Source organism: Dasypus novemcinctus, chromosome 24 (assembly GCF_030445035.2).
Source record: "Dasypus novemcinctus isolate mDasNov1 chromosome 24, mDasNov1.1.hap2, whole genome shotgun sequence".
NCBI lineage: Eukaryota > Metazoa > Chordata > Mammalia > Cingulata > Dasypodidae > Dasypus > Dasypus novemcinctus.
In genome coordinates this window covers 34,142,549-34,165,266 of record NC_080696.1, presented here as the reverse complement: position 1 = coordinate 34,165,266, position 22,718 = coordinate 34,142,549, and the positions used below count along the sequence as shown (strand labels likewise).

Here is a 22,718-nt window from a genome sequence, read left to right as displayed (position 1 = left end):
ATTCCACTTATAAGGACCCTTGGGATCACCTCAGGCCCACCCGGGTAATCCAGATACTCTCCCCTTCTCAAGGTCAGCTGGTTAGCAACCTTAATTCCACCTTCACCTTAATTCCTATTTGTTATGTAAACTGACGTAATCACATCCTGCCACCGATTCTTAGCTGGCAATTTGTGCAAGTGCCACCAGGGGGCAAAAATGCCTTCATTTTTATCTTCACCATCCAAATAGCCAGGCCCCCCTCCACAGGCAGGGCTAACAGAAAAACACTTGGCAGGACATTTCCACTCCGTTAGAATTCTTTATGGAAACAATAGCTTGCGAATGTTATTCTGTGTTATGCTAAACGGTTCGCTAGTGAGCAGCTCAGCATTGCAAAATGCGTACACTGAGATGGTAAATCTGGGGTGCTTGGGGGCAGGGAGCCGGTTGGGGAGCAAGAAAAAGTCTAGCCTGGGTTCTACAGCCTCAGCTCTTACCCCTGCCCAGCCCCCGAGACCCTGGCGAGGCCTTCCCATCTCGAGCCCTCAATTTCCCCATCTTAAAAATGGGCAAGCGGTTCCTCCGAGGGAAGGTCTCAGAGCCAGGGTGGAGGCTGGCCTGACCTCCCTCACCCACCTGCTTTGTGAGGTCACAAAGTGCTGACAGCCCCACCCGCCCCAGGCAGGTTCCACATGGCACCTTCCAGGGGACCCTCAGAGGCAGCGGCAGCAGCAACAGCCACTTCTTCCTCGTCAACTCCCCGACAGCCATCACCACTTTTCCCTGTTCCCTGAGAAGGAAAGCAATGCCGCGGCCCGCAAGGAGCCCCGGAGACTCAGGTGCCCTACCTGAAGACCTGGTCCACGGTGCCCGGGACACGAGGGCCAGAAGGTGAGGACAGCAGACACTCTCTTTGCCCAGCCCTTTACAGTCTATATAATGCCGAGTGGGCATTATCAACTGCGTTTTACAGATGTGACACCAGAGGTCAGAGAATTTCCACAATGACTTTCCCAAAGCCTCCCGGCTAGGAAGTAGCAGGGCTGTCATCCTGCAGCACATGATTTTTCTTTAGGAGGTACTGGGGATTGAACCTGGGACCTCATGTGTGGGAAGCAGGCGCCCAACCATTGAGCTACAACTACTGCCCTGCTTTTTGAGCACCTCCTATTTACCAGGCACTGCTCAGCGCTGGGAGCACACCTTTGCACCATACGGATGTGCTCCCTGCCCTCGTGGAGCTCACAGTCTAATGAGGGAGACAGGTTTAAAAAAAAGAAAGGAGTATTTCTGCCATCCATGACTGTCAAGAGGCCTCTGGTTACAAGTGGCAGAAATTCCAACTCAAAATGATGCCTATCTCTGCACCCCCAAAACAGGGTGTATACCCCAAAGGGTAAGCAAAACAATCCACTGGGGTGAGGAAGAAATTGTTAGGACTTCCACAGTTTTGTTTTGTTTTTTAAGCTATCTTCTTTTAGCTTATATTCCTTGGGGATATATAAATAAATTTATACATTTGGAAAGAGTAAATAATATATTAGCACAATGGGGCACATATGTAAATTCTTAATAAACAAACACAGATACATTGGGGATATAATAAAAATTGGTTAGAGACCATTGCCTTAAGAAATAAAGAAAATTTATCTCACATATCCAGAAGTTCAGGGTACGGGTGGCTCCTGGTTGCATTAATTCTGTGGTTCTTCAATGCCACCCAAGACCCAGATCCCTGCCACGCCTTTCTGCTCTTCACTGTGAGCTGCTTCTCATGGCCCTGAGATGGCAACCTCAGTTCCAGGCATCACACTGGCACATGCCTGAGAGGGTGGAAGGAGAGTGGACATTGCTTCCTGTGGGTCTCCTTAGCAATAAGAAAAGCTTTCCCCCAGGTTGCATATCCCAGAACACACCTCTCTACCCCACCCGTCACCCGAGACTTAACTCATCCTTGAACCAATCACAGCAAAGGAACTGGGCATAACTACAACAGACTTAGACCAAGCAGCATTGTCTAAAATCACAGAGGGAGGAGTGGACAAGGGGACAAACCAGGCCTCTGCCAACAAGGGGAGGGGTGGCTTTTGGTGACAACACCCCATGATGCACACTGCGTCATTTCTTCAAATGAGACCTGGATTTGGGGCCAGCCAGACCTAAGTCTAACCCTCATTCTGATTACCCACGGGTTGGTGGTCTTGGACAAATCTCTCTGCAACTCAGCTTCTCCATCTGGAATGTAGGGACACCAGTACACACACACACACACACATACCATCTTTCCTTGTAAACTGTAAAGAGTGATTGTGGGTCTTGTCATCCCCAGGATCACCCAACGAAGCCGGAACCCCTGCAGGGTGGCAAGCGAGTCCTCACCAAACATGAGTGAGCAGGGAGGGGAGCGGGGGTCCTGGGGTGGGCCTTCAAGGGCAGCTGACAGGCTGAGGCTCAGAGATGTCAAACTGGCAATTCTGGGCCACCCAGCAAGGTGGCAGGGGGGGTAGGGATGCCCACACCAAGTTCTCTGCAGTCATCATAACCCAGAGTGCAGTGACATGACAGCTCTTGTGCTCTCCACAGATCCTGACACCTTCCTGTTTCCCATCAATGCCCCAGGCCTGATTCACTGCATGCTGGGATGGACGTGTACGTATAAACCAAAGAGCTGCCTTGGCCAACCATGTGGTCAGGGGAGAGGATCCAGCCTTAGGGCTACAGGAATAGTAGGGAGTTGAGTTCTGGGGGTTTCCTCATCACACGTTTCATTACAGCCAAGATCCATTCAGTAGTTGCAAAGAGGGAGACTTGCTGTTTAGAGGAGGGATTCGCTGCCGGACCTTCCCTATTCTGCCCCTAGCCTGGCCAGTGGACCAGGAGGTAAAGGTGAAGATATGGGGATGGTTTGATGCAATTTACCCTCACTTCAGGGACATGGTTCTGACCACACCCTAAAGATCTGTCTTTTTCTTATATGTTCATCCACCTGTCCATCCATTTACTCATCCTTTCAGTCATTTGTCCAATCATTTGTCCACTTATCCATGTCATAATATCCATGCATCCTATCAGTTTATCCAGCCATCCAGCCATTTGAGATATCCATCAGTTCACCCATGCTTTCATTTATTAACTTGTACATCCATCCAATCATCAGTCCATCCATCCCTCTATTCATCCATCCCCCTATCCACACATCCATCCATCTCTCTTCTCATTCTCCCATCGCTTCATCCATCCACCTATTCACTCATCTTCCAAATCAGCCAGGCATCCATTCTCTCATCCATTGTTTCATCCATCCCTGCATCCTCCCACCTATCTATCCTTCCATCCACCCCATTAATCCATATATCCAATCTCTCTTCCATCCTTCCATTCTTCCATTCTTTCAACAAATATCCCTGAACCCCTACATTTTTTTACTAGAGAAGTTGTAGGTTTATAGAAAATTCATGCAGAAAGAACAGAGCTCCCATATACCCTCTTTACCTGCACAGTTTTCCCTATTATTAACACTTTACATAAGTGTGGTACTTTTGTTGTAATTGATGAAATATTATTATAATTACACTATCAACTATAGTTTATATTATGTTATAGAGTTCTACTGTTTTTTCAAAGTTTTTTATTCTGGTAACATATGTACAACCTAAAGCTTTCCATTTTAATCACTTTCATGAACTCCTACTTTTTGCCTAGCCCCAGACTGGACAATGAACCAGACTAGGACCCTGTCCTTCAGAAGATCTTGGTATCTAAGGGAATGGGTTTTTGCACATCCCAGTCTTTTTGTGCTCTTGAATCATTATTAAGTATCTATTGATTGCCAGCTGCAAGAATTGCTCACCTATAGGACCTGTGCTCATTCTAAGCTGGTGATTATCCATGAGCAGAGCAAGGGGCTGTCCTGGACTTGACCAGCCAGTTGGGAGAATCCCCCAGCTCTGGGGTCTTTCTCCAGCCCCAGGAGAATCACTGAGCCCTGATGAAAGTGCAACTACTCACTGCTCCCTGTCTCCTCTGCAGCCTGGGTCACCAACATGGCCTGTACCCTGAGGACTTGGACCCAACACACTCTATTCAATACATGCAGGTAAGTAGGGGCTGAGAAAAGACAGCTGGAGACCAAGGCAGCTCCCTCATTGGTTTGGACCTCCCCTTTGGTCATCAAGCCAGATAAGTTACTCCACACCTGACTTTCATCAGACCCCCTCACCCCAGAAACCACTGTGGCTCCCCATTGCTTTAGCTCCTCAGCCTGCTGCCTTCTGGAATCCTGCCCCACCCTTCTCTCCAACTTGCCCTCATTCTGCTTCTATCTGTGGACCCATTGGGCCAACAAGTCTATAGAGTTCTTACTCCCGGGGCATACCATTCCCATTCCTATCTCCAAACCTTTGCACATGATATTTTTCTGGAATGCCCATGTTAATCACTCTGAATTCCTGTAAAGCTGACCACCTCATTCATTCATATAAAGTTTAAATTTCAAATGTTTCCTGAATGCCTACTCAGTTCCAGCCATGGTCCCCACCACTCATGAGCTCACAGTCAGGTGGGAAAGCAGACACCAAAACTCACAGGACTCAGCTGAAAATGTTGACTCTGGAAGTCTTTGGAGGAAGGGACATTTGGGCTGAACCCTGAAGGATGAGCTCACCAGGGAGTAGAAGGAGGAGGATAAGCAGTATATAGATGGAGAAAGGGAGCAAGAAGGAGAGTGAATTCTGTGAGTTCATCTCTGATAGACCAAAATGCTGGAGTATGAGCTTTCTCTCTTCTGGGACACTTGGGAGCCACAGAAGGTGGCCAGCATCCTGGAGAGGGCATCATCACCCAGAAAGGGACATGCCCCTCAGGGAAGGGAAAGGGAAAGGAGTGACGATCTGTGTAAAGCCCTGCCTTACCTTAACTACTGCCTCTCTGCCTTCCAGATTCAAGCTGTTCTTCCAGATGATCATGGAGAAGACAGGCATCCTGATCCTCTGTGGATTTGGTGCGTCCCCAGGTTCCTGCCAGTCTCAGGTCATGGTGCCCCTGGGCTCCAGCCCAGCCTGGGGCAGGCAAGAGCAAGAGTTCTGGCACTGACTAGCTACATGTCACTGGGCAAGACTCTCCCCTCCATGAGCCTCAGCTTCCCTACCTGTCTAATGGGTGTTGCTGTGAAGATTAAATGAGATGAAGACCAAGAAAATTTTTTGAAAACCAAGAAGTGCCTTGAAAACTGTAAACCTCTCCCAAACCAAGTTATAATTAATTCTCCCTCCTTCAAGGTTTCTGTGGCCTCTTTCCAGCCCTACCACTGCCTCACACCTCACAGCATTGCTTTCTCAAGCAAAGGAATCTCCTTTTCTTTCTATTTGAGTCTCCTGATCTTGAGGCAGGGAGGTAGGGCAAGGGCTGAGAAGGGGAGAATCAGTTCTGCACAGGATAATGGACAGTGAGTCCAAGGAAACTCCCCAGCTTTATGGAAATATAATTCCTACACCATAAAGTTCACACTTTAAAAGTATGCAATTCTGTATTTGTTGTACAGTCACAAGGTTGCACATCCATCACAACTATCAAATTATAGAATATTTTTACCACCAACCATTGGCAGTCATTCCCCATGCCTCCTTCCCCAACCCATAGCCAAGCACTAAACTATTTTCTGTCTCTATGGATTTGCCAATTCTGAGCATTTCATAAAAATGATAAATAATATGTGGTCTTTTCTATCTGACTTCTTTCACTTAGTATAATGTTTCAAAGTTCAATCATGTCATAACACTTCAATTCATTTTTATGGCTGAAAATATTCCAATGTATGGATATACCACATTTGATTATCCATTCATCAGTTGAAGGATATTTGGGTTGTTTCTACTTCTTATTCCTAAATATTTTTATTTTTATGCTATTGTAAACAGAATCTTTTTTAAATTTCATTTTCAGATCTTTCATTGCCAGTTGATAGAAACACAATTGATTTTTATATATTGATCTTGTATCCTGCAACCTTGCTAAACTCATTTATTAGTTCTGACATTGAGCAAGACACCCAGTCTTCGATACCTTAAGATTCATACAAGATCATGTCATTGTAAATAGAGATAGTTTTACTCTTTCTTGTCCAATCTGGATGACTTTTTTTTTTTTCTTGTCTATTGACCTGGTTAGACCCTCTAGTGCAATATTAAATAGAAATGACAAGAGAAGGCATCCTTGTCTTGTTGCTGTTCTTAGGGGAAAATGTTCAGTCTTTCACTTTTAAATATGATGTTAGCTGCAGGTATTTCATATATGACTTTTATCAGGTTGAGGATGTTACCTTCAATTCTTAGTTTGTTGAATGTGTTTATCATGAACAACAAATAAGTTTTAAAGGTTTTTAAACAGTGTCTTGAATAGTGGAATTTCAGATACTACAGAGGCCATAAAATGCCAGGAAAATCATTCCCCCTTCTCCTCACCAGTAATTTCCCCAATAACTTTGGGACAGGATAGGGGGAGGAGACATCAACTGTCTGAATAATGTGAGGCCCTTCACATATATGATCCCGTCTGATCATGAAGCGGATATTACTGTTGTTCCCATTCTATGGAGGAGAAAACTGAGATATAGAGAAAGTAAATGGTTTCCCCAAAGTTGCACAAGGTCAGGAAATGGGCAAGTTGTGATTTAAAACCCAGATGTCTTAACTCCAGAGTCTAGGCCTTCCATGTTAAATAGTTCATTCTCATTTCCCACAGGATTCTGGGTGCTTTCTATACACGTGCCATCAAAAGTGGAAGTCTGGCAGGTGAGTGAGTGCCCTATTCAGGCCCCACTACTGACTGGTCCCACCGCGTCCAGTCATTGTCACCTCCGTGGCTCCCCTTTCATCACATCTAGACCCTAATCAGCTCCTGACTCATCCCAGCTCCAAACCTCAGCCTTTGCCATGTCATCCACTTGGAACCCATAGAGCCTGCCAAAATCTGACTCTCAAGGAACAGATGCAATATTGCCTCCTCCAGAGAGTCTCCCCTGTCACTCCCCCCAGAGGTGGTCCATCTCTCCCTTCTCAAGGGCCCCACCTAAAGTGGGATGGCGAGGACAGGGAAGACGTTACTTTCTTCGTTCAAGGAAGTTTGCTCTTCTGTTTAAATAAGATAAGATCATTTGCTTTGTGGTTCCTGAAGAGGAAGAAGGAGGAAAACAGTGGTCAGAGGTCCCTGTCTGAGGACAGCAAAAAATCTCTGAAGATCTATAGGGAAAGGGCACCTAAGAGGCCTGTACCTCCCTCTCCTCTTCTCCACTTAACGAAATCCTTCACATACTTCAAGATCCAACTAAAACATCACCTCTTCCAGAAGCACCCAGGCAAAGGCAGTTGCATTCCCCTCTCCCCTCCATAATTTTCTGTAATCATGAATGCAGTTTTCTGTAATCGTGCCTGTCTCCCCAACTGGACTAGCTGCTCCTTGAAGGTAGGAGCCAGATCTAATTCATCCCAGCAATGTTCAGCTCAGGGCCAGGCATAGGGTTATGACTAATCAATGTTGGATGACTGGATGGCCAGATGGGAGTATGAATGGAAGGAGAAAGAAGGGAGAATGGAAGAATGGATGGATAAATGGTGGATGGAAGGATGGGCAGATGGATGGATGGATGAATGGATGGATGAGGATGGATAGATGGATGGGAGGGTAGATAAATGGTTGAGGGTGGGTAGATGAGGGAGAGTACATGGATGAGAGGGTAGATAGATGGATGGGAGAGAAGATAGGAAGATAGATGAATGGGTGGATTTATGGTTATGGAAGAATGGATGGATAAGGCTCTTTTGGGCCTGGATTAGACCATCTGAAGGAGATATCTTAATTTCCTCAACTCCCCAACAGGATGACAGCATAAAGAATCCACTGCAAAGCCTGAGGTAAGAGGAACCTGCTGAGTAGTCCTATTATAATTCAAAAACCAGAGCCAGAGCACAGTCTGGGATGTATTGCCTAAGAATGTGGGTTCTGCAAGTCAAACCAACCTGAGTTCAAATCTGAGCTCCCACACTTTATACCTGGTTGATTTTATACAAGTCGCTTCACCTCTCTGGGCCTTAGACTGTTCATTTAAATAATGAGGCATAATGCCCACCTAACTCTGGGTAATTATGGGCACTAAAGAAGATGTAAAGAACCATAAATAGTTCCTGTTCCTTAGTCAGTGCTCAGCAAATGGTGGCTGAGGAGAAATTTTAAGCAAGACACCACGTGGTATCAACATTCTTAATTGCAGGCAAAATTCTCAGGAATATCTGGAGGGAATGATATTTAAGGATACCTAAGGTGAGAGGGAGAACATGAGTAATAAGTAATGTTTTAAAGATAAGAACTAGGGAAACGGACTTGGCCCAGTAGTTAGGGCATCCGTCTACCACATGGGAGGTCCGCGGTTAAACCCTGGGCCTCCTTGACCCGTGTGGAGCTGGCCCATGCGCAGTGCTGATGTGCGCAAGGAGTGCCGCGCCACGCAGAGGTGTCCCCTGCGTAGGGGAGCCCCACGCGCAAGGAGTGCGCCCCGTGAGGAGAGCCGCCCAGCGTGAAAGTGCAGCCTGCCCAGGAATGGTGCCGCCCACACTTCCCGTGCCGCTGACAACAACAGAAGCGGACAAAGAAACAAGACGCAGCAAATAGACAAAGAGAACAGACAACGGGGGAGGGGGGGGGAATTAAATAAATAAATAAATCTTTTAAAAAAAAATAAAGATAAGAACTAATTTCTGGGTGGTCCAGAGATGGGCCCAAGAGAGTGACTTGGCTGCCTGGCAAAGGGAGGAGCTGAGGGTGAAAATAGCAGCATTGCAAATCAGTCAGTCCATGTTCTCATTCCTTCCTGGGAAGGATGTACCAGGAGAAGGTGCGACATCATGCTGGGGAAATCCAGGACCTCCGAGGTAACATGAACCAGCTCATTGCCAAGCTCCAGGAAATGGAAGCCATGTCAGATGAGGTAAGACGCTGGCCTTTCTGCCCTAGACACTTAATTTCTCTCTTGGTTTGATGCTGTTTCCTATATCCCAAGCCTCTTTTGTGGGTTCTTCCCTCATTTTTGGAGAGAAACACAATTGATTTTTCATATATATATTTTTTATATTGGAAAAATATATATATTTATGTATTTTTTTATATTGGAGTTCATTCCCCAATAACTTCCTTGAATAGAATGAAAGAAGATTACCCATATCTGTATCTATATCTATATCTATCTATATTATATCTAGATCTAGACATCGAGATATAGATAGATAGATAGACAGATAGATAGAAAGAGAGAGAGAATGTTTGAAAATATCTTTATTCTTCTTTTGCATTTGATTGGTAGTTTGGCTGTGTACAGAAGTCTAAGTAGAAAATAGTTTTCTTTCAGAAATTTGAAGGAAGTACACCATCATATTCCAGTTTCTACTGTTGCTGTTGAGAAGTTTAATGCCACTCATCAATTTTTCTTTACTGTGATCTATTTTTTTTATCCCTGAAAGGTTTGCAGGATGTTCTTTTTGAATCCAAAAATTGTTCTATATTTAACACTGCCTTGGCAGTTTGCTAAATTTACTGGAGGGTGTGGGTGGTGGTGAGTGTCAATTAGTTTTGGAAAATTATCAGCTATTATCTCCTAAAACATTACTTCTTCACCCATTAGCTCTCTCTTCTTCTGGCTGTCCAATTACATGTATGTTAGACCTTTGGAATGTGTTCCATGTGACTCCCATGGTATTACCTAATTTGTTTGGGTTTTTTGTTGTTGTTTTTTCATTATTTTTCTCTATGTTCTGGTATTTTCTATTGACCTTTCTTCAGGCCCACTAATAAAGCTGTATTATGCTCTGTCCAATCTACTGTTAATGCAATCATTTAGTTCCTAATTTCAGATCTTTCAATATTTCATTCTAGAATATACACTTACTCTTTTTCATATATTTTAAGTCTATGGTGAAATTCTCCAATATTTCATCTATGTTGTCCCTCTTTTGTTTATTTAACATGTTAATCATAGATAATTTTAAGTCCTTGTTTGGTAACTTCAATATCTGGATCACCTATTTCCTGTCTGTTTTTTCTCTTGATTATCAACATAATCTTTCCTCTGCATATATTACACCATGTATAAGAGAACTGTAGATCACCAGAAAGATTTCATCCATTCCTTCGTGAGGCAGAGGAAGTGGGCTGATTGGTCACTTCTATCTAAACACGCATTCAGCTGGCTCAGACCTGGATCTCAATTTTTGTAAGATTTAGTCAGAGATTTTTGGCCTAACTCATTAGCACCCTGCCCATGTAACTTCAAATATTTGGCAAATATCTTGATGGGCAAAAACTGGCCAAGTGTTTGGGGCCTCTCAAGTCTCCAATTTTTTCTCCCAGTCCTGCATGAATGTAAAACCTCTGACCCCAGCAGCAGGCTTCTCTGCCAGGGTGAAGATTGAATTGTCAGCCTCTAGTTGTGCCCAGAATAGGTTTAGTGTTCCCTGGTGAAATGTAACTGTAGATGCTCAGTATTGACTCACCACTCCTTCTAGGGCAGAGGACCCCAAAGTATGAGCCCAGGACCAAGAGCATCAGCATAACCTGAGAACTTCTTAGAAATTCAAATTTTGAAGCCCCCCACCCCCACCCCACATCTACTAAATCAGATACACTGAGGACAGGAACCTCTGCTTTCTAACAATCACCTGCAGGTGATTCTGACATGCTAAAAGAAATCACTGTTTTGAGGCTTTCATCTCTTGTCTCTTGTTTTAGGGCCCCCTCCCTCAGACAGACTTTGTTTCTTAGCACTGTGTGACTGCAAAGTTTTATTCTGCCTTCCAGAAGCAGTCCATGGTTTTACTCTGCCTTCTTTAGCCTCCTACATAGACTAGGAATTCAGTTAGAATCTTGTGGGGAAACTGGCTGTGTTCACACCTCCTCATGTCTCCAATTTTGTCACTTTAGCTCTGTGTGATCATTAAAAACTTCACTGTATTCTCTTTCCCCAGTAGCAGCCCCTTCACTGGCCCAATTCCAGATGCTCAGCCTACATCCAGAATCACCAAATGCCCCCAGGGATTAAAAAAAATTGTCATCACACTTCAAAATGATTTCTTCTCAGAAATTTTAGTCCATCTGTCCTCCTTGCTTTCATAGCTTATTAATGCCTTTAAAAACATGATTTGAGAAAACTATTTGGCTTTTTCTACATGTCATTAGAGGAAGCATTGGCCTTCTATAACTTACTGCATCTTATCCGGAAATCCTCCATCTTACCTTATGTCTGAAATTTCACAGTAATTTGTCTATGGACTGGCTCTCTTTCAATTTGGAAGCTCATGTCCTCCAGTCATGAGAAATATTCTTTAATCATTTCATTGGTGATTTCCTCCCAGCCATGTTTGTTCTGTTTTTGTTTCTTAAATTCTATTATTTGGATATTAGACTCCTGAACTAATTCTCTAATTTTTTTCTCTCTTATTTTCCTCTTTTTTGTTCTGCAATTGAGAAAATATTCTCAACTTTATTCTCCAAAACTTCTGTTGAGTTTTTCATTTCTACTAATATATTCTGAATTCCAAGAATTTGCTTTTTGTGTCCCTTTTCATAGACTCCTATTCTTATTTTCTGAATGCAATGTATTTTTAATCTCTCTGAGCTTATTAATGATCATTTTTGTTTTTGACATTTTCTTCTCCCTCCATGGGCTCTTTTTAATTTGATGTATATATGTAAGAGTAGGGAAATAAGAGCAGGCTACAGGCTCTGAACATGTGTCAGGAAAGTTGATGACTTTCACTGGGTGTGTTTCGTTGGTAGACAACTAATGCAGATATCTTGGACTGGTGGATTCCCCAAAAATTCAGGGGTGGGGGTCTCAGTATTCAGTGTATACACACATGCACTTAATCTAATCCTCACCTTCAACTGTGCCTGGTTTTCCCCCAAGAGACCCTCTAATTTTGCTTTATTTAGATATAAGATATATAGTCAAGTGCACAAATCTTAGGTACACAGCACAAGAAACTTTCACATTTGTACACAACTGTATAACCCCACTGTATTAGTCAGCCAAAAGGGTGCAAATGCAAAATACCAGAAATCTATTGGCTTTAATAAAGGGTATTTATTTGGGGTAGAAGCTTACAGTTACCAGGCCATAAAGCATAGTTACTTCCCTCACCAAAGTCTGTTGCCACGTGTTGGAGCAAGATGGCCGCCGATGTCTGCAAGGGTTCAAGCTTCCTCTTCCTCTTAAGGCTCCGTGGTCCCAGCTTCTTCCAATCTCAGTTGCTGGCTGGGGTAAGTCTCATCTCATTCCTGGGGCTCATTTCTCTCCAGCCTCAGCTGCTCTGCTCTTCCCACAAGGCCAGCGGTAGACTATCAGACTAATGGCTCGTATCTCTTCTGGCACAGCCTCTGCGGTGTCTAATTGAGACTTCTCTCCTTCCTCACGTATCTGCTTCTCTGTGTGTTTACTTCCCTGGGCTCCAATATCAAAACTCTAACTAACTGCTCTGCCATTTAGTTTTCTATGTGAGTCCCCACCCATCAAGGGGGCGGGGACTCAATGTCCCACTGACATGGCCCAATCAAAGCCCTAATCACAACTCAAGCAAAAGTGAAACCTCTGAATCCAATGCAATCTAATATTCCCAAAGGAACAGACTAGTTCTCAAACATAATCCAATATCTATTTTTGGAATTCATAAACAATATCAAACTGCTACACCCGCCAAAATCAAGATATAGAACATTTCCAGCTCCCTTGTGATTCTCCCTAGACTATGTAGCCCCAAAAGGAACCACTATTCTGACATTTAGCAGCACATATTACTTTTGCCGGTTCTGGGTCTTCATATAAATTGTATCCTACAGTATGTTCTTTTTTATGTCAGGTTTCTTTCACTTAGAATAAAGTCTGTGAGATTCATTCATGTTGTGTGTGTATCAGTAGTTTCATTTTTCCTTTTTGTTGCTAAGAAGCATGCTATTGATGGATATACCGTAGTTTATTTAGCCATTCTACAGATGGACGTTTGGGTTGGTTACAGGTTGGGGCTCTTACAAATAATGCTGCTATAATCATTATTTTGCTTGTCACTTTGTGAACATATATATTTATTTCTCTTCCATATATATCTAGGAATGTAATTGCTGGATCATGAAGTATGATTATGTTCACTTTACTAGATGCTGCCAAACAGTTTTACCATTTACACTCCCACCAGGAGTGTATGCAAATTCCAGGTGTCCCACATCCTCACCAATACTTGGTATTATCAGTCCTTTTTTCTTTAGCCATTCTGGTGGGTGAAAACTTATCTCATTGATAACTTTTAGTTTGCGTTTCCTTGTTTTTAATACTATTGTCTTTTTGTATATTTATTGACTGTTTGGACAACAGCCTTTTTTTAAAAGTTTGGGTTGTCTTTTTCCTATTGATTTGAAGGAGTTCGTTTATATTCTGGATATACATGCTTTGTTGAATATACATATTGTGACTTTTCTCTTAGTCTATATTGTGCCTTTTCACTCTTAACATGATGAATGAAAGTTCTTCGTTTTAATTAACTTCAATGCATCCACCTTTTCTCTTATGGTCAGTGCTTCTGGTGTCCTGTTTAAGAAATCTTTACCTGTCCCAACAGAAGCTCTCTGCTTTCACCCTCTCCAGGGAATAAACTTCCAGTCTTCTTCTAGGGAGGGAAGTCACCTGGCTTCTTAGGGAGGGGTGTGAGAGTATCTTGGGTAAAGGGTAAATTTAACTGCTCTTTAACTGGCTTCCATCCAATTCTCCTCCACCAGAAAGCTAGAGAAACCTAGTGTGAAGGATCCTTAGCCTTTTGAGGATTGCCTGCTTAGGATTCAGCTTTCTTAGTACTTCTAAGTCAGTGGTACCCAACCAGGGCCAATTTTGCCTTCCAGGAGACATTTTGGTTGTCACAACTGTGGTGGGAGATGCTGCTGCACGTGGTGGGTAGAGGCCAGAGATGCTACGATCTATAGGACAATCACCTACAACAGAGAATTATACAGCCCAAACTGTCAATAGTGTTCCACCGGACATTGTATGGCCTCCCATGGCCCACTGGGTGGACTGTGGGAAAATGTGGGCTATGGTGTGGACCATTGACCATGAGGTGCAGGGGTGCTCAGAAATGTAGTCACCAAATGCAATGAATGTCTCATGATGATGGAGGAGGTTGTTGTTATGGGGGGAGGAGTGGGTGAGGAGGGTGAGGGGTATATGGAGACCTCATATTTTTTTAATGTAACATTAAAAAAGCAAATAAAGACAAAAAGAAAATAGCGTTCCACTCAGAAATACTGTGCTAAACCCTCCCCTGCTTATCCACCTGTTTTCCATTTCCAAATTTTACTACTGTCTCCAGGGCCACTGCTTGTACATATTGTGCCTTTGTGCAAAGTGGGAAAAGCCACTGCTCTGGGCAGACAAATTGGAAAAAATCACCTTCCTTGATCTCAAAGAGCAAATTAAGGGCTGGATTCCAGTCCCACTCAAAGCCCCCTGCTGCAGTGCACAACTTGTACAACCATTCCCAGCAGGCTGGTTGTCTCTCTCCTACTCTCCCCATTCATACATGTTTGGGTATAGATTTTTTAAATTTATTTTTTACAATTCTGTAGTTTATTGTTTTTCTTCATTACAGTCACACATATATAACAAAAAATTTCCCATTTTAACCATTTTAAATTCCTTTACTGTAGTTTTAGCAGAGTATTGGAAAAAAGCAAAACTACATGATGTGTTTAATTCACCATCTTTGCTTAGAAGCTAAGTGTTTTAAAGGCATCACAAAGAGGGATTCCACTGTGTAAAAATCAGCAAATCTTTCTAAATCTCCTCTATACTTTTTCCTGTCCCAAAGTCGCAGGCTGCCACTGGCCCTTCCTCTCCCCTCAAGCTTCCACCAAGGGCTCTGTTCAGACGGGCCCAGGAGGGGAGCGCATCCGCCCCTCATGCCTACGTTTTGTAGACGCTTCCTCTCCACCAATGAGAGAGGTGGGCAGCGTCCGGCAGGGGGCAGGTAGCAGAGAAGGACGTCTGGCTTGAGAGAGGCTGTGAGCTTCGTGCTTATAGGCACGGCTCTCGAGCCAGGCTGCCTAAATTTCAATCTCATCTTTACCACCTAGAGACTATGAGACTTTGGCCAATTTACTTAACTTCTCTGTGCCTCAGTTTCCTCATCTAGAAAATGGGCTAAGGATTAAATTTCATAAATGCATGTATACTCTTAAAATAACACGTGTCAGATGGTAAGTACTGTCAATGTTTGCTGTCTTTGAAAAAAGGTGCAGTCCAAAGGCACATGCTAATCAGTATGCATCAATTAAGCACCTCCTGTGTGCTAAGCCTTGTGCTGAGAACCCAGAATCAAGTATAAATGAGATCCACTCCCTGCCCCTCAAGGCGCTCCCCAGATATATGAATCCTAAAGGAGAAGCCCCACCCACTCCTGGGCCAGAGAGAGGGTGGGCGCCATCAGGGAAGTTCTTGGGGTTCATGGCCCAGTTTTAATGAGGAATAAGTGAGAATTTGCCCAGCAAATAAGGCGAAGAGTGTAGCTGGGCAACCTCAAGCAAGTCATCAACCTTTCCGAGCCTCAGTTTCCATATCAACAAAATAGAATCAAAATTGCTGACCTGCAACAAGTGGGCTATTGCCCTAGTGGCTTTTGTTGCTAAGCAACCCGCCCCACCCCTTACTGGCATAAAATAGCCATTTGATTATGCTCGGGGTTTGTCTGGGTCAGGAATTCAGACGGCACAGAGGAGCTGGGTCAACTCTGCTCCACGATGATGTCGGCCGGGAAGTCTCAGAGGTTAAGGGTTCTGGAGGCATCGTCACCCGCAGGCCTGGAGGCTGCTGCTGCCTTCAGCAGGGAACTCAGGGCAGGCCGTTGACCGAAGCACCTACACACGGCCTCCCGGTGTGGCCTGGGCTTTCCCACACGGTGAGGAAGGTGGCTGGGTTCCAAGAGAACCAGGCAAGGCCGTGTCACCTCCGAGGTCCCCTGGCATCACTTCCACCAAGTCCCGTGCCCACCCAGACTGGGGGGAAGGAACTTGGACCCCACCTGCCCGTGAGAAGAGGGTCCAAAGAACATGAAACAGGAGCAGGGGGAGTAGGAGATATTGCTCTGGCTACTTGCAGAAAATGCCACAGCTGTGAAGAGTCTAACGTATATGATAGCTGGCATTTATTGAGCGCCTACCATGTACGGGCTCTGTGCTGAGGGCATTGCCATCTTTATCTGGCAGAATAGTGGCTACGAGCCTAAACTCTGGAAACAAATGCCTAACTCTGCCTCTTACTAAGTGCATGGCCTTGGACAAGTTACCTCTTCACGCCTCAGTATTCTCATCTTTCAAGTGGGGATAATAATAGCACCTACCTCCCAGGGTTGCTGGGAGAGGATAAGAGTGAACACACTTGAGGCTAAGAACTATCCTGAAACATATTACGGGTTTTATAAGGCCAGCTCTGAGCCCTGAGAGGAGGACGTTACTGTCGTCCCAATTTTACAGATAAGAAAATCGAGGCTCAGGGAGAGGCAGTAACCTGCCTGAGGCTCTCCATAGCAGTAAAGGTCTGTCTGACTCTGGACCCCCCGCCTGTCACCTCATTGTAACCCCGGACCCCTGCGTGGCCCCCTGTGCATATAAAGGTGAAAGCACTGTGTGAACCAGGGGTGGGGCTTGGGGGGGCCCTGTGTAGCCACGGGCCACAGGGCAGGGGTGAGCAGGCAGGGAGGAGAGTTGCCTGTCACCTGGCGTGAACACACACGTGTGGGCTGTCATCAGTAAGAATACACCGCGGGGAGCGGATGTGGCTCCAGCAGATGTGGCTCAAGCAGTTGAGCGCCTGCTTCCCACATGGGAGGTCCTGGGTTCAGTCCCGGGTGCCTCCTAAAAACAAACACACAAACCAGCAAACAAACAAAAGAGCCAACTCAGGGAAGCCAATCTGGCTCAGGGGTTGAGCACCAGCTTCCCGTATATGAGGTCTTGGGTTCAATCCCCAACCGCGGTACTTAAAGAAAAAATTAAAAAAGAATACACCAGTGCCCAGCCTGTGTTTTCTACCTTCCCAGCAAAAAATGGCCCAGAAAATAATGAAGATGATACATGGAGATTACATCGAAAAGCCGGACTTTGCCCTGAAATCCATAGGTAAGAGCCATGCCCCACCCCCCACAGGACCCCCTGTCTGCCTACTTCAAGTTTCCTCAGATTCTTTGGAGATCTCAGTTCTCTTCTGGTGTTCCTCATGTACACCCTCTGCTCTGGGAAGTTCACCCTCAGAGCTAACCTCTGTTCCCCACCTGGATTTCTTGCTAGGATTTTGTTTTCTCTAACTTGCGGGGTCCAGGATGGGACAAGAAAGTGCCAACCCCCAGGCTCCTGGCATGAACCTGGCCCTTCTGCCCCCCCACACACCCCCACACACTCACTCTCCAAACCTGTGCCTGCCGTGGGACACAGCCAGCCTTGCCCTCAGGGTTGGGGGACCACAGTCCGGCAGGCGTGTGGCTGGGAATCTGTTCTTTGGGGGAAAATAAAGCAGGTGGCTGCGATGGGGGGGCCGGGGCAGAGGGAGGCCTCCCAGTGCAGGGGACCTTGGCGTTGCGACCTGCTGGATGACAAGAGGAGAGACGTGAAAGCTGTCCTGGGATGACGCTCCGCACGCCAGCTGGAGCAAGTGGGGCAGCGCGGGAGACGCAGGGCAGGCGGATCCGGCAGCGGTGAGGACCCCCAGAGGCCCTCCAGGTGACACCGGCTGACCCAGACGCCCCCAGGCTTGACTCAGGAGGGGAAAAGGCGAGATGTGGAGTCAGAGGGCATCATCCCCAACCCCTGAGTGACCTTGGCCTCACTTAACCTCTCAGGATAGAGGTTTCCTCCTCTTAAAATGGAAGCAATCAATCCCAGCCAGAAGAAGAGGCTGACTTATAACTACGCCTGGCTCTGTGCCAGGCCCTGTGGAAAAGCCTTTGGTCTCTAGCTACTTCAGCAGCACTGCAGCCTACGAAATGGACGCTGTTATTCCTACTATTATCATTACTATGTTACCCACCCCGTTTCCCAGGGAAAAACACTGAGGGTCAGAGAGGACCAGTGACCCTTCCAGGGTGCTTGCTGGGTACATACTGAGCACCTGACCAGTGGGGCTCCCTCCACCAGGCAGAAGCCAGGGAGGCGGGCTCTGCTGAGACCCCCCACCTCCCATGCAGGGGCCACCATTGACTTTGAGCACACGTCACCCACATACAACCACGATAAGGCTCGCTCCTACTGGAACTGGATCCGACTTTGGAACTATGCACAGCCCCCGGATGTGATCCTTGAGGTAGGGGCAGTGGTGGGAGGCAAGGGGAGAGGGGCAGGGGGCAGAAACAGGGAGCAGGGACGGGGTGGGAGCAGGAGGCACTGGATGTAGGGCTTGGGGGTGGGTGTCAGAGGACAGGGACCTAGGGTTGGGTAGGGGTAGGAGCAGGGGCCAGCGGGAGGGAGCAATTGACAGGATCGGGGCAGGGAGAAGCCAGGAGCAGGGCGGCAGGGGTCAGCGGGGAGCAGAGGGCAGGGGCCCCCGGTGAGCTGGGGCAGAAGCAGGGGACAGAGACAGGGACAGGAACAGCCTGCCTTAGCCCGGGAGGTCCCCATCACCCATCCCCTGAGACCTGAGGGTGGGGGATCCTTGGGACCACCCTGGGGGTCCTCACTTTGCAGAGAAGACTAGACTCTGAGAGTCCAAGTCACTTGCCTGTGGCCACCAAGCTGGACATTGGTATGTGGCAGAGCCAGGGTTCAAACCTGAGCCTTCACCCCTCTCAAATCCTGCCTCACAGATGAGGAAACTGAGGCCAGAGAGGAGAAGGGACCCATCTGGTCACAGAGCAAGGGCCTTTATTCAGCCAGCACAAGCTGATGCCACAGCCACGGGGCAGCTCCAAGATGGCTTTGCCTGTCAGGGACTGGGAGGCTTCCTGGAAGAGGAGGTCATGGCTGAGAAGGAGCTCGTCAGGCAGGGAGGAGGGTCAAGGCAATGCCTGGCAGAGGGAACAGCGGGGCCCTGGTCCCTGAGGGGCGACTGGCAGACCCAGGGCAGGGCAGGGCGAGGCTGGGCTCGCAGAGTGCGGGCTGCAGGCAGGCGGGGAGCGGGGCTGAGGGCCAGCCCAGCAGACTCGGCCCCTCCAGCCCGTCTCAACCACCCCCAGTTCTCCACGTGATCAGGCCCAGCTCATGCATGCTGTTCCCTCTGCTTGGACTCCCCTCCCTGCCTTCCCTGCCCAGCTAGCTCCTACCCTCCCTCAGCCTCGGCTCCCCCAGGAGGCCTGCCTGGACCCCCACATTCCCTGCACCCTATCCTAGCATCTCCTGTTCCAGGGAGGACCGCCCACACGCCATCTCCAAGACACTCACAATGTCTTGATGACATTGTGAATGAAGGCCCTTGCTGAATGAAGGCCCTTGCTGTGCGATTTCGGTCAAAACTCTTTTCCTTTCCTGGCTTCCGGTTTCTCATTGCAGGCCCTGGACAAGTCATTTTCCTCCTCCATTTTCCAATTTCCTCATCTGTAAAATGTGGATAATAATGGTTCCTGCATGCCAGGGTGGTTATAAAATCTTGCAAAGAGTGATGGTAGGGATAAATGAATGAATGAGTAAATGCATGGATGAGTGGACTAATGAGCAAACAAACAAATGGGCCAGGGGAAAAGGCGGAGGCTGGAGATCAGGCAGCTCTCCTCACTGCACTGGGCTGGGGAAAGCTGCACCCCTGCCTCAGGCAGTCAGAGCAGCTCCCTGGAAGGGGGGGGGGCGGGGCACAGGAGCCAAGCTTTATAGACAGGAAGGATCTGGCTCAACCAGGAGGGCTGGGAGAGCCAGGTTGGGATGCACAAGCCCCCTCACTGACCCAGCATGGCCCCCATTGCACCTGCCCTTACAGCCCAACGTGACACCAGGCAACTGCTGGGCCTTTGCGGGTGACCGCGGCCAGGTGACCATCCGTCTGGCCCAGAAGGTCTACCTGTCCAACCTCACACTGCAGCACATCCCCAAGACCATCTCCCTGTCGGGCAGCCTGGACACGGCCCCCAAGGACTTCGTCATCTATGTGAGCGTGCCCTGCTGCAGGCACTGGGACACAGTGTGTCCCGACCCAGGCGGGGGGGTGGTGAATGAAGCTTTGTCAAGGCAGGGAATGGCCAGGGTGAGGTTCAGAGCTCCAAGGATAGGGGATAAACGGCTACTGTCCTTCAACCCAAGCTTTCACTGATAAGGAAACTGAGGCCCAGAGAGGTTCAGGAAAATCCCCAAACGTCCCAGGTCAGCGGCAGAGTTAGGAAACCCTCTGCCTTCTGACTCCCAGTCTGGCACTCTTTCCTGTCCACTGCTCTGTGCTGCAATGGAACAGTGGCAAGAGAGGTAGGGAGCTCCCCATCCTGGGAGGTGTTCAAGTCTCAGCTGGAGAGAGGAGGCACCCTCTGAAGACCATGCCTGCAGCTGACACCTTCTCCTCGGTTCCGGTTCTGCAGGGCATGGAAGGCTACCCCAAGGAGGAGGTGTTCCTGGGGGCGTTTCAGTTTCAGCCAGAAAACACCATCCAGATGTTCCCGCTCCAGGTAACCGAGCTAAGCTGCCCGTGTTGAGCATCTACCAACCGCACGCCATGTGCGGGGCTCTGCCCAGGACCCCCACTTCAGTCCCACCAGCCCTGGGAGGGGCACAGTTACTGACCCACTTAACAGATGAGGAAACTGAGGCTCAGAGAGATAGAGCCACCGCCCAGGGCCAGGAGCAGGACCCTGGGGAGACCTACCCTGCACTGCCTGGGAAAGTTCCTCCCAGGGACAGCAGGTGCTGAGCAGGAGGGGCCCCTGGGGCTCGGTACTTGGGGCTCCAAACTTGGAGTCTCCATGCTGGGAAGCCCCATAATTAGCGTCTGATCCAACTCAAGTGGCAGGTGGGAAAACTGAGGCCTGGGAGGGATGGGGCTGGGGGCAGAGGCAGGAGTGGAGGGGGCTGCTGGAACAGCCAGGGGTCTCAGTGGTGGGAAGTGTCCAGACTTGGGAAGCGGGTGGACCCTGGCCCCAATTCCAACCCAGCCACCAAGGCTGTGTGATCTCGGGCCATTCCCTTCCTCTCTGGGCCTCAGTTTCCCATTCTGTAACTCCCTGGGAGGTTCAGAGCATCGAGTGAGATCTTGCAAACCAAGTGGGCCCCTTCCTGCACTGGGCAGGAGTGTAACAAACGCAGGCTCCATCCCCTCTCGAGGGGCAGGCCATCGGGGCTGCACACACCCAGGGCGGCTAGATCATCCAGCCCTGAGATCCTCTTTCATGCAGCAACCCTGGAAAGCAGGTATCACCATTCCCACCTTACAGAGGGGGAAACTGAGGCCCAGAGAGGGGCATTGGCTCAGCCGGGGCCCCACACGGTACGTATGTGGCAGGGCCCAAAGCCTGAGACCACTCTGGCCCCAGCACCTTCTATCCCAGCCCTGGAGCACTGGCTTGCTGTGTGCCCTTGGGACAGTCCATTCCCCTCCCTGGGCCTCAGGTTCCCCACCTGTGAAATCGAGGGTCCCCTTCCACTCCCAAAGCCCCTTCAGGCCAGGCAGGTGGGGGCCACGGATGGGCTGTCCCCCACATCTGCGACTTCCTCTTCCAGAACCAGCCTGCCCGGCCTTTTGGCGCCGTCAAGGTGAAGATCTCCAGCAACTGGGGGCACCCGCGCTTCACCTGCCTGTACCGTGTGCGCGTCCACGGCTCTGTGGCCCCGCCCAGAGGCCAGTCCAACTAGACCCTACCCCCAGAGAGAGCATAAAGTCTATTCTTCACCACCCACCCACGTCTGCGTGTCCTCTGGCCCCGGAGCATGCCCGTGGGCCCGGCCTGCGACGAGCAACTACTGAGCAGGTGCTGGGAGCCCGGCTCCCTCAGGCCCCCCCCGCCCAGCCCCCCCACCCAGCCCGACCTCACAGAAGGGGACAGTGAAGGAGCCGACCAAGCAGCTCCCGGAGCACACACACGGCCCGCAAATGGCACAGCCAGGGCTCAAAGCCAGGCGACCTGACCCCTGTTCATGAGAGAGGCCTGGCTTCACGTCAAATCTGCCCTGACCCACATGGGTTCATGGGCAAGACCTGGCCCTCTTGTGGCCTTGACCTCCCCAGACAGTGGGGGCAGCATTACTGCCACTGGGAGCGTCAGGTGAGGTGGTGGGTGAGAGCCGCAGCCCACCCTCTTCAGAGCCTTTCAACATCATAAGGAGGTTTTACTGCATGACATTAGGCAGGACACGCACCCTCTCTGGACCTCGGCTTTTCCAGGTGTAAAAGATTCTGTTCCCTCAGCTTCCTGTTCTAGTGTTTACTTGGCAGGTAGCGCTAGGGACGCTACAGCATCCACTGTGACTGCTAAACTCTGATCAGAATCCCTCCCCCTGGAGCTAAGGCCCACAGAGCTCTCGGCACAGTAGAGCTACCCAACAGCCGGTGTGGAGTAAAGGCTCCAGCCCCAGCCCCAGGACAGGGCGACGCTGCCCCCGAGCAGGGCCCTGAGCAGGGCCTGCCGGGGAGGGAATTCTTCGTGGGCAGAGGCAGAGAGGTGGAGATGCTGGCCCCGGTCCAGCCCGGCATCAGGAGGGCAGGTGAATCGGAAATTCGCTTGTCTCCTGGGAGGGCTGGCCAGGCGGCCCCCCAGCCA

At 48.5% G+C, this 22,718-nt stretch overlaps 1 protein-coding gene across 1 annotated transcript; it reads left to right on the top strand.

Moving 5' to 3' along the window:
• Window positions 1-681: 681 nt before the first annotated feature.
• Window positions 682-21,857, top strand: SUN5 (Sad1 and UNC84 domain containing 5). The gene is made up of 13 exons (XM_004464091.3): window positions 682-873; window positions 2,312-2,370; window positions 2,566-2,631; window positions 4,012-4,078; window positions 4,920-4,981; window positions 6,721-6,770; window positions 7,855-7,889; window positions 8,851-8,959; window positions 17,100-17,178; window positions 18,240-18,355; window positions 19,958-20,125; window positions 20,547-20,633; window positions 21,682-21,857. Exons 1-13 carry the CDS (start codon window positions 788-790, stop codon window positions 21,811-21,813), a joined length of 1,116 nt encoding a protein of 371 aa, XP_004464148.2. The 5' UTR covers window positions 682-787; the 3' UTR covers window positions 21,814-21,857.
• The last annotated feature ends 861 nt before the right edge of the window (window positions 21,858-22,718 follow it).

Excerpts from the sequence above, each read along its gene's own strand:
- SUN5 (XM_004464091.3), top strand. The coding sequence starts at position 788 with ATGCCGCGGCCCGCAAGGAGCCCCGGAGACTCAGGTGCCCTACCTGAA. Across the intron at positions 6,771-7,854 it reads CAAAAGTGGAAGTCTGGCAG|GATGACAGCATAAAGAATCC; the intron begins GTGAGTGAGTGC and ends ACTCCCCAACAG. Across the intron at positions 20,634-21,681 it reads TCCAGATGTTCCCGCTCCAG|AACCAGCCTGCCCGGCCTTT; the intron begins GTAACCGAGCTA and ends TTCCTCTTCCAG.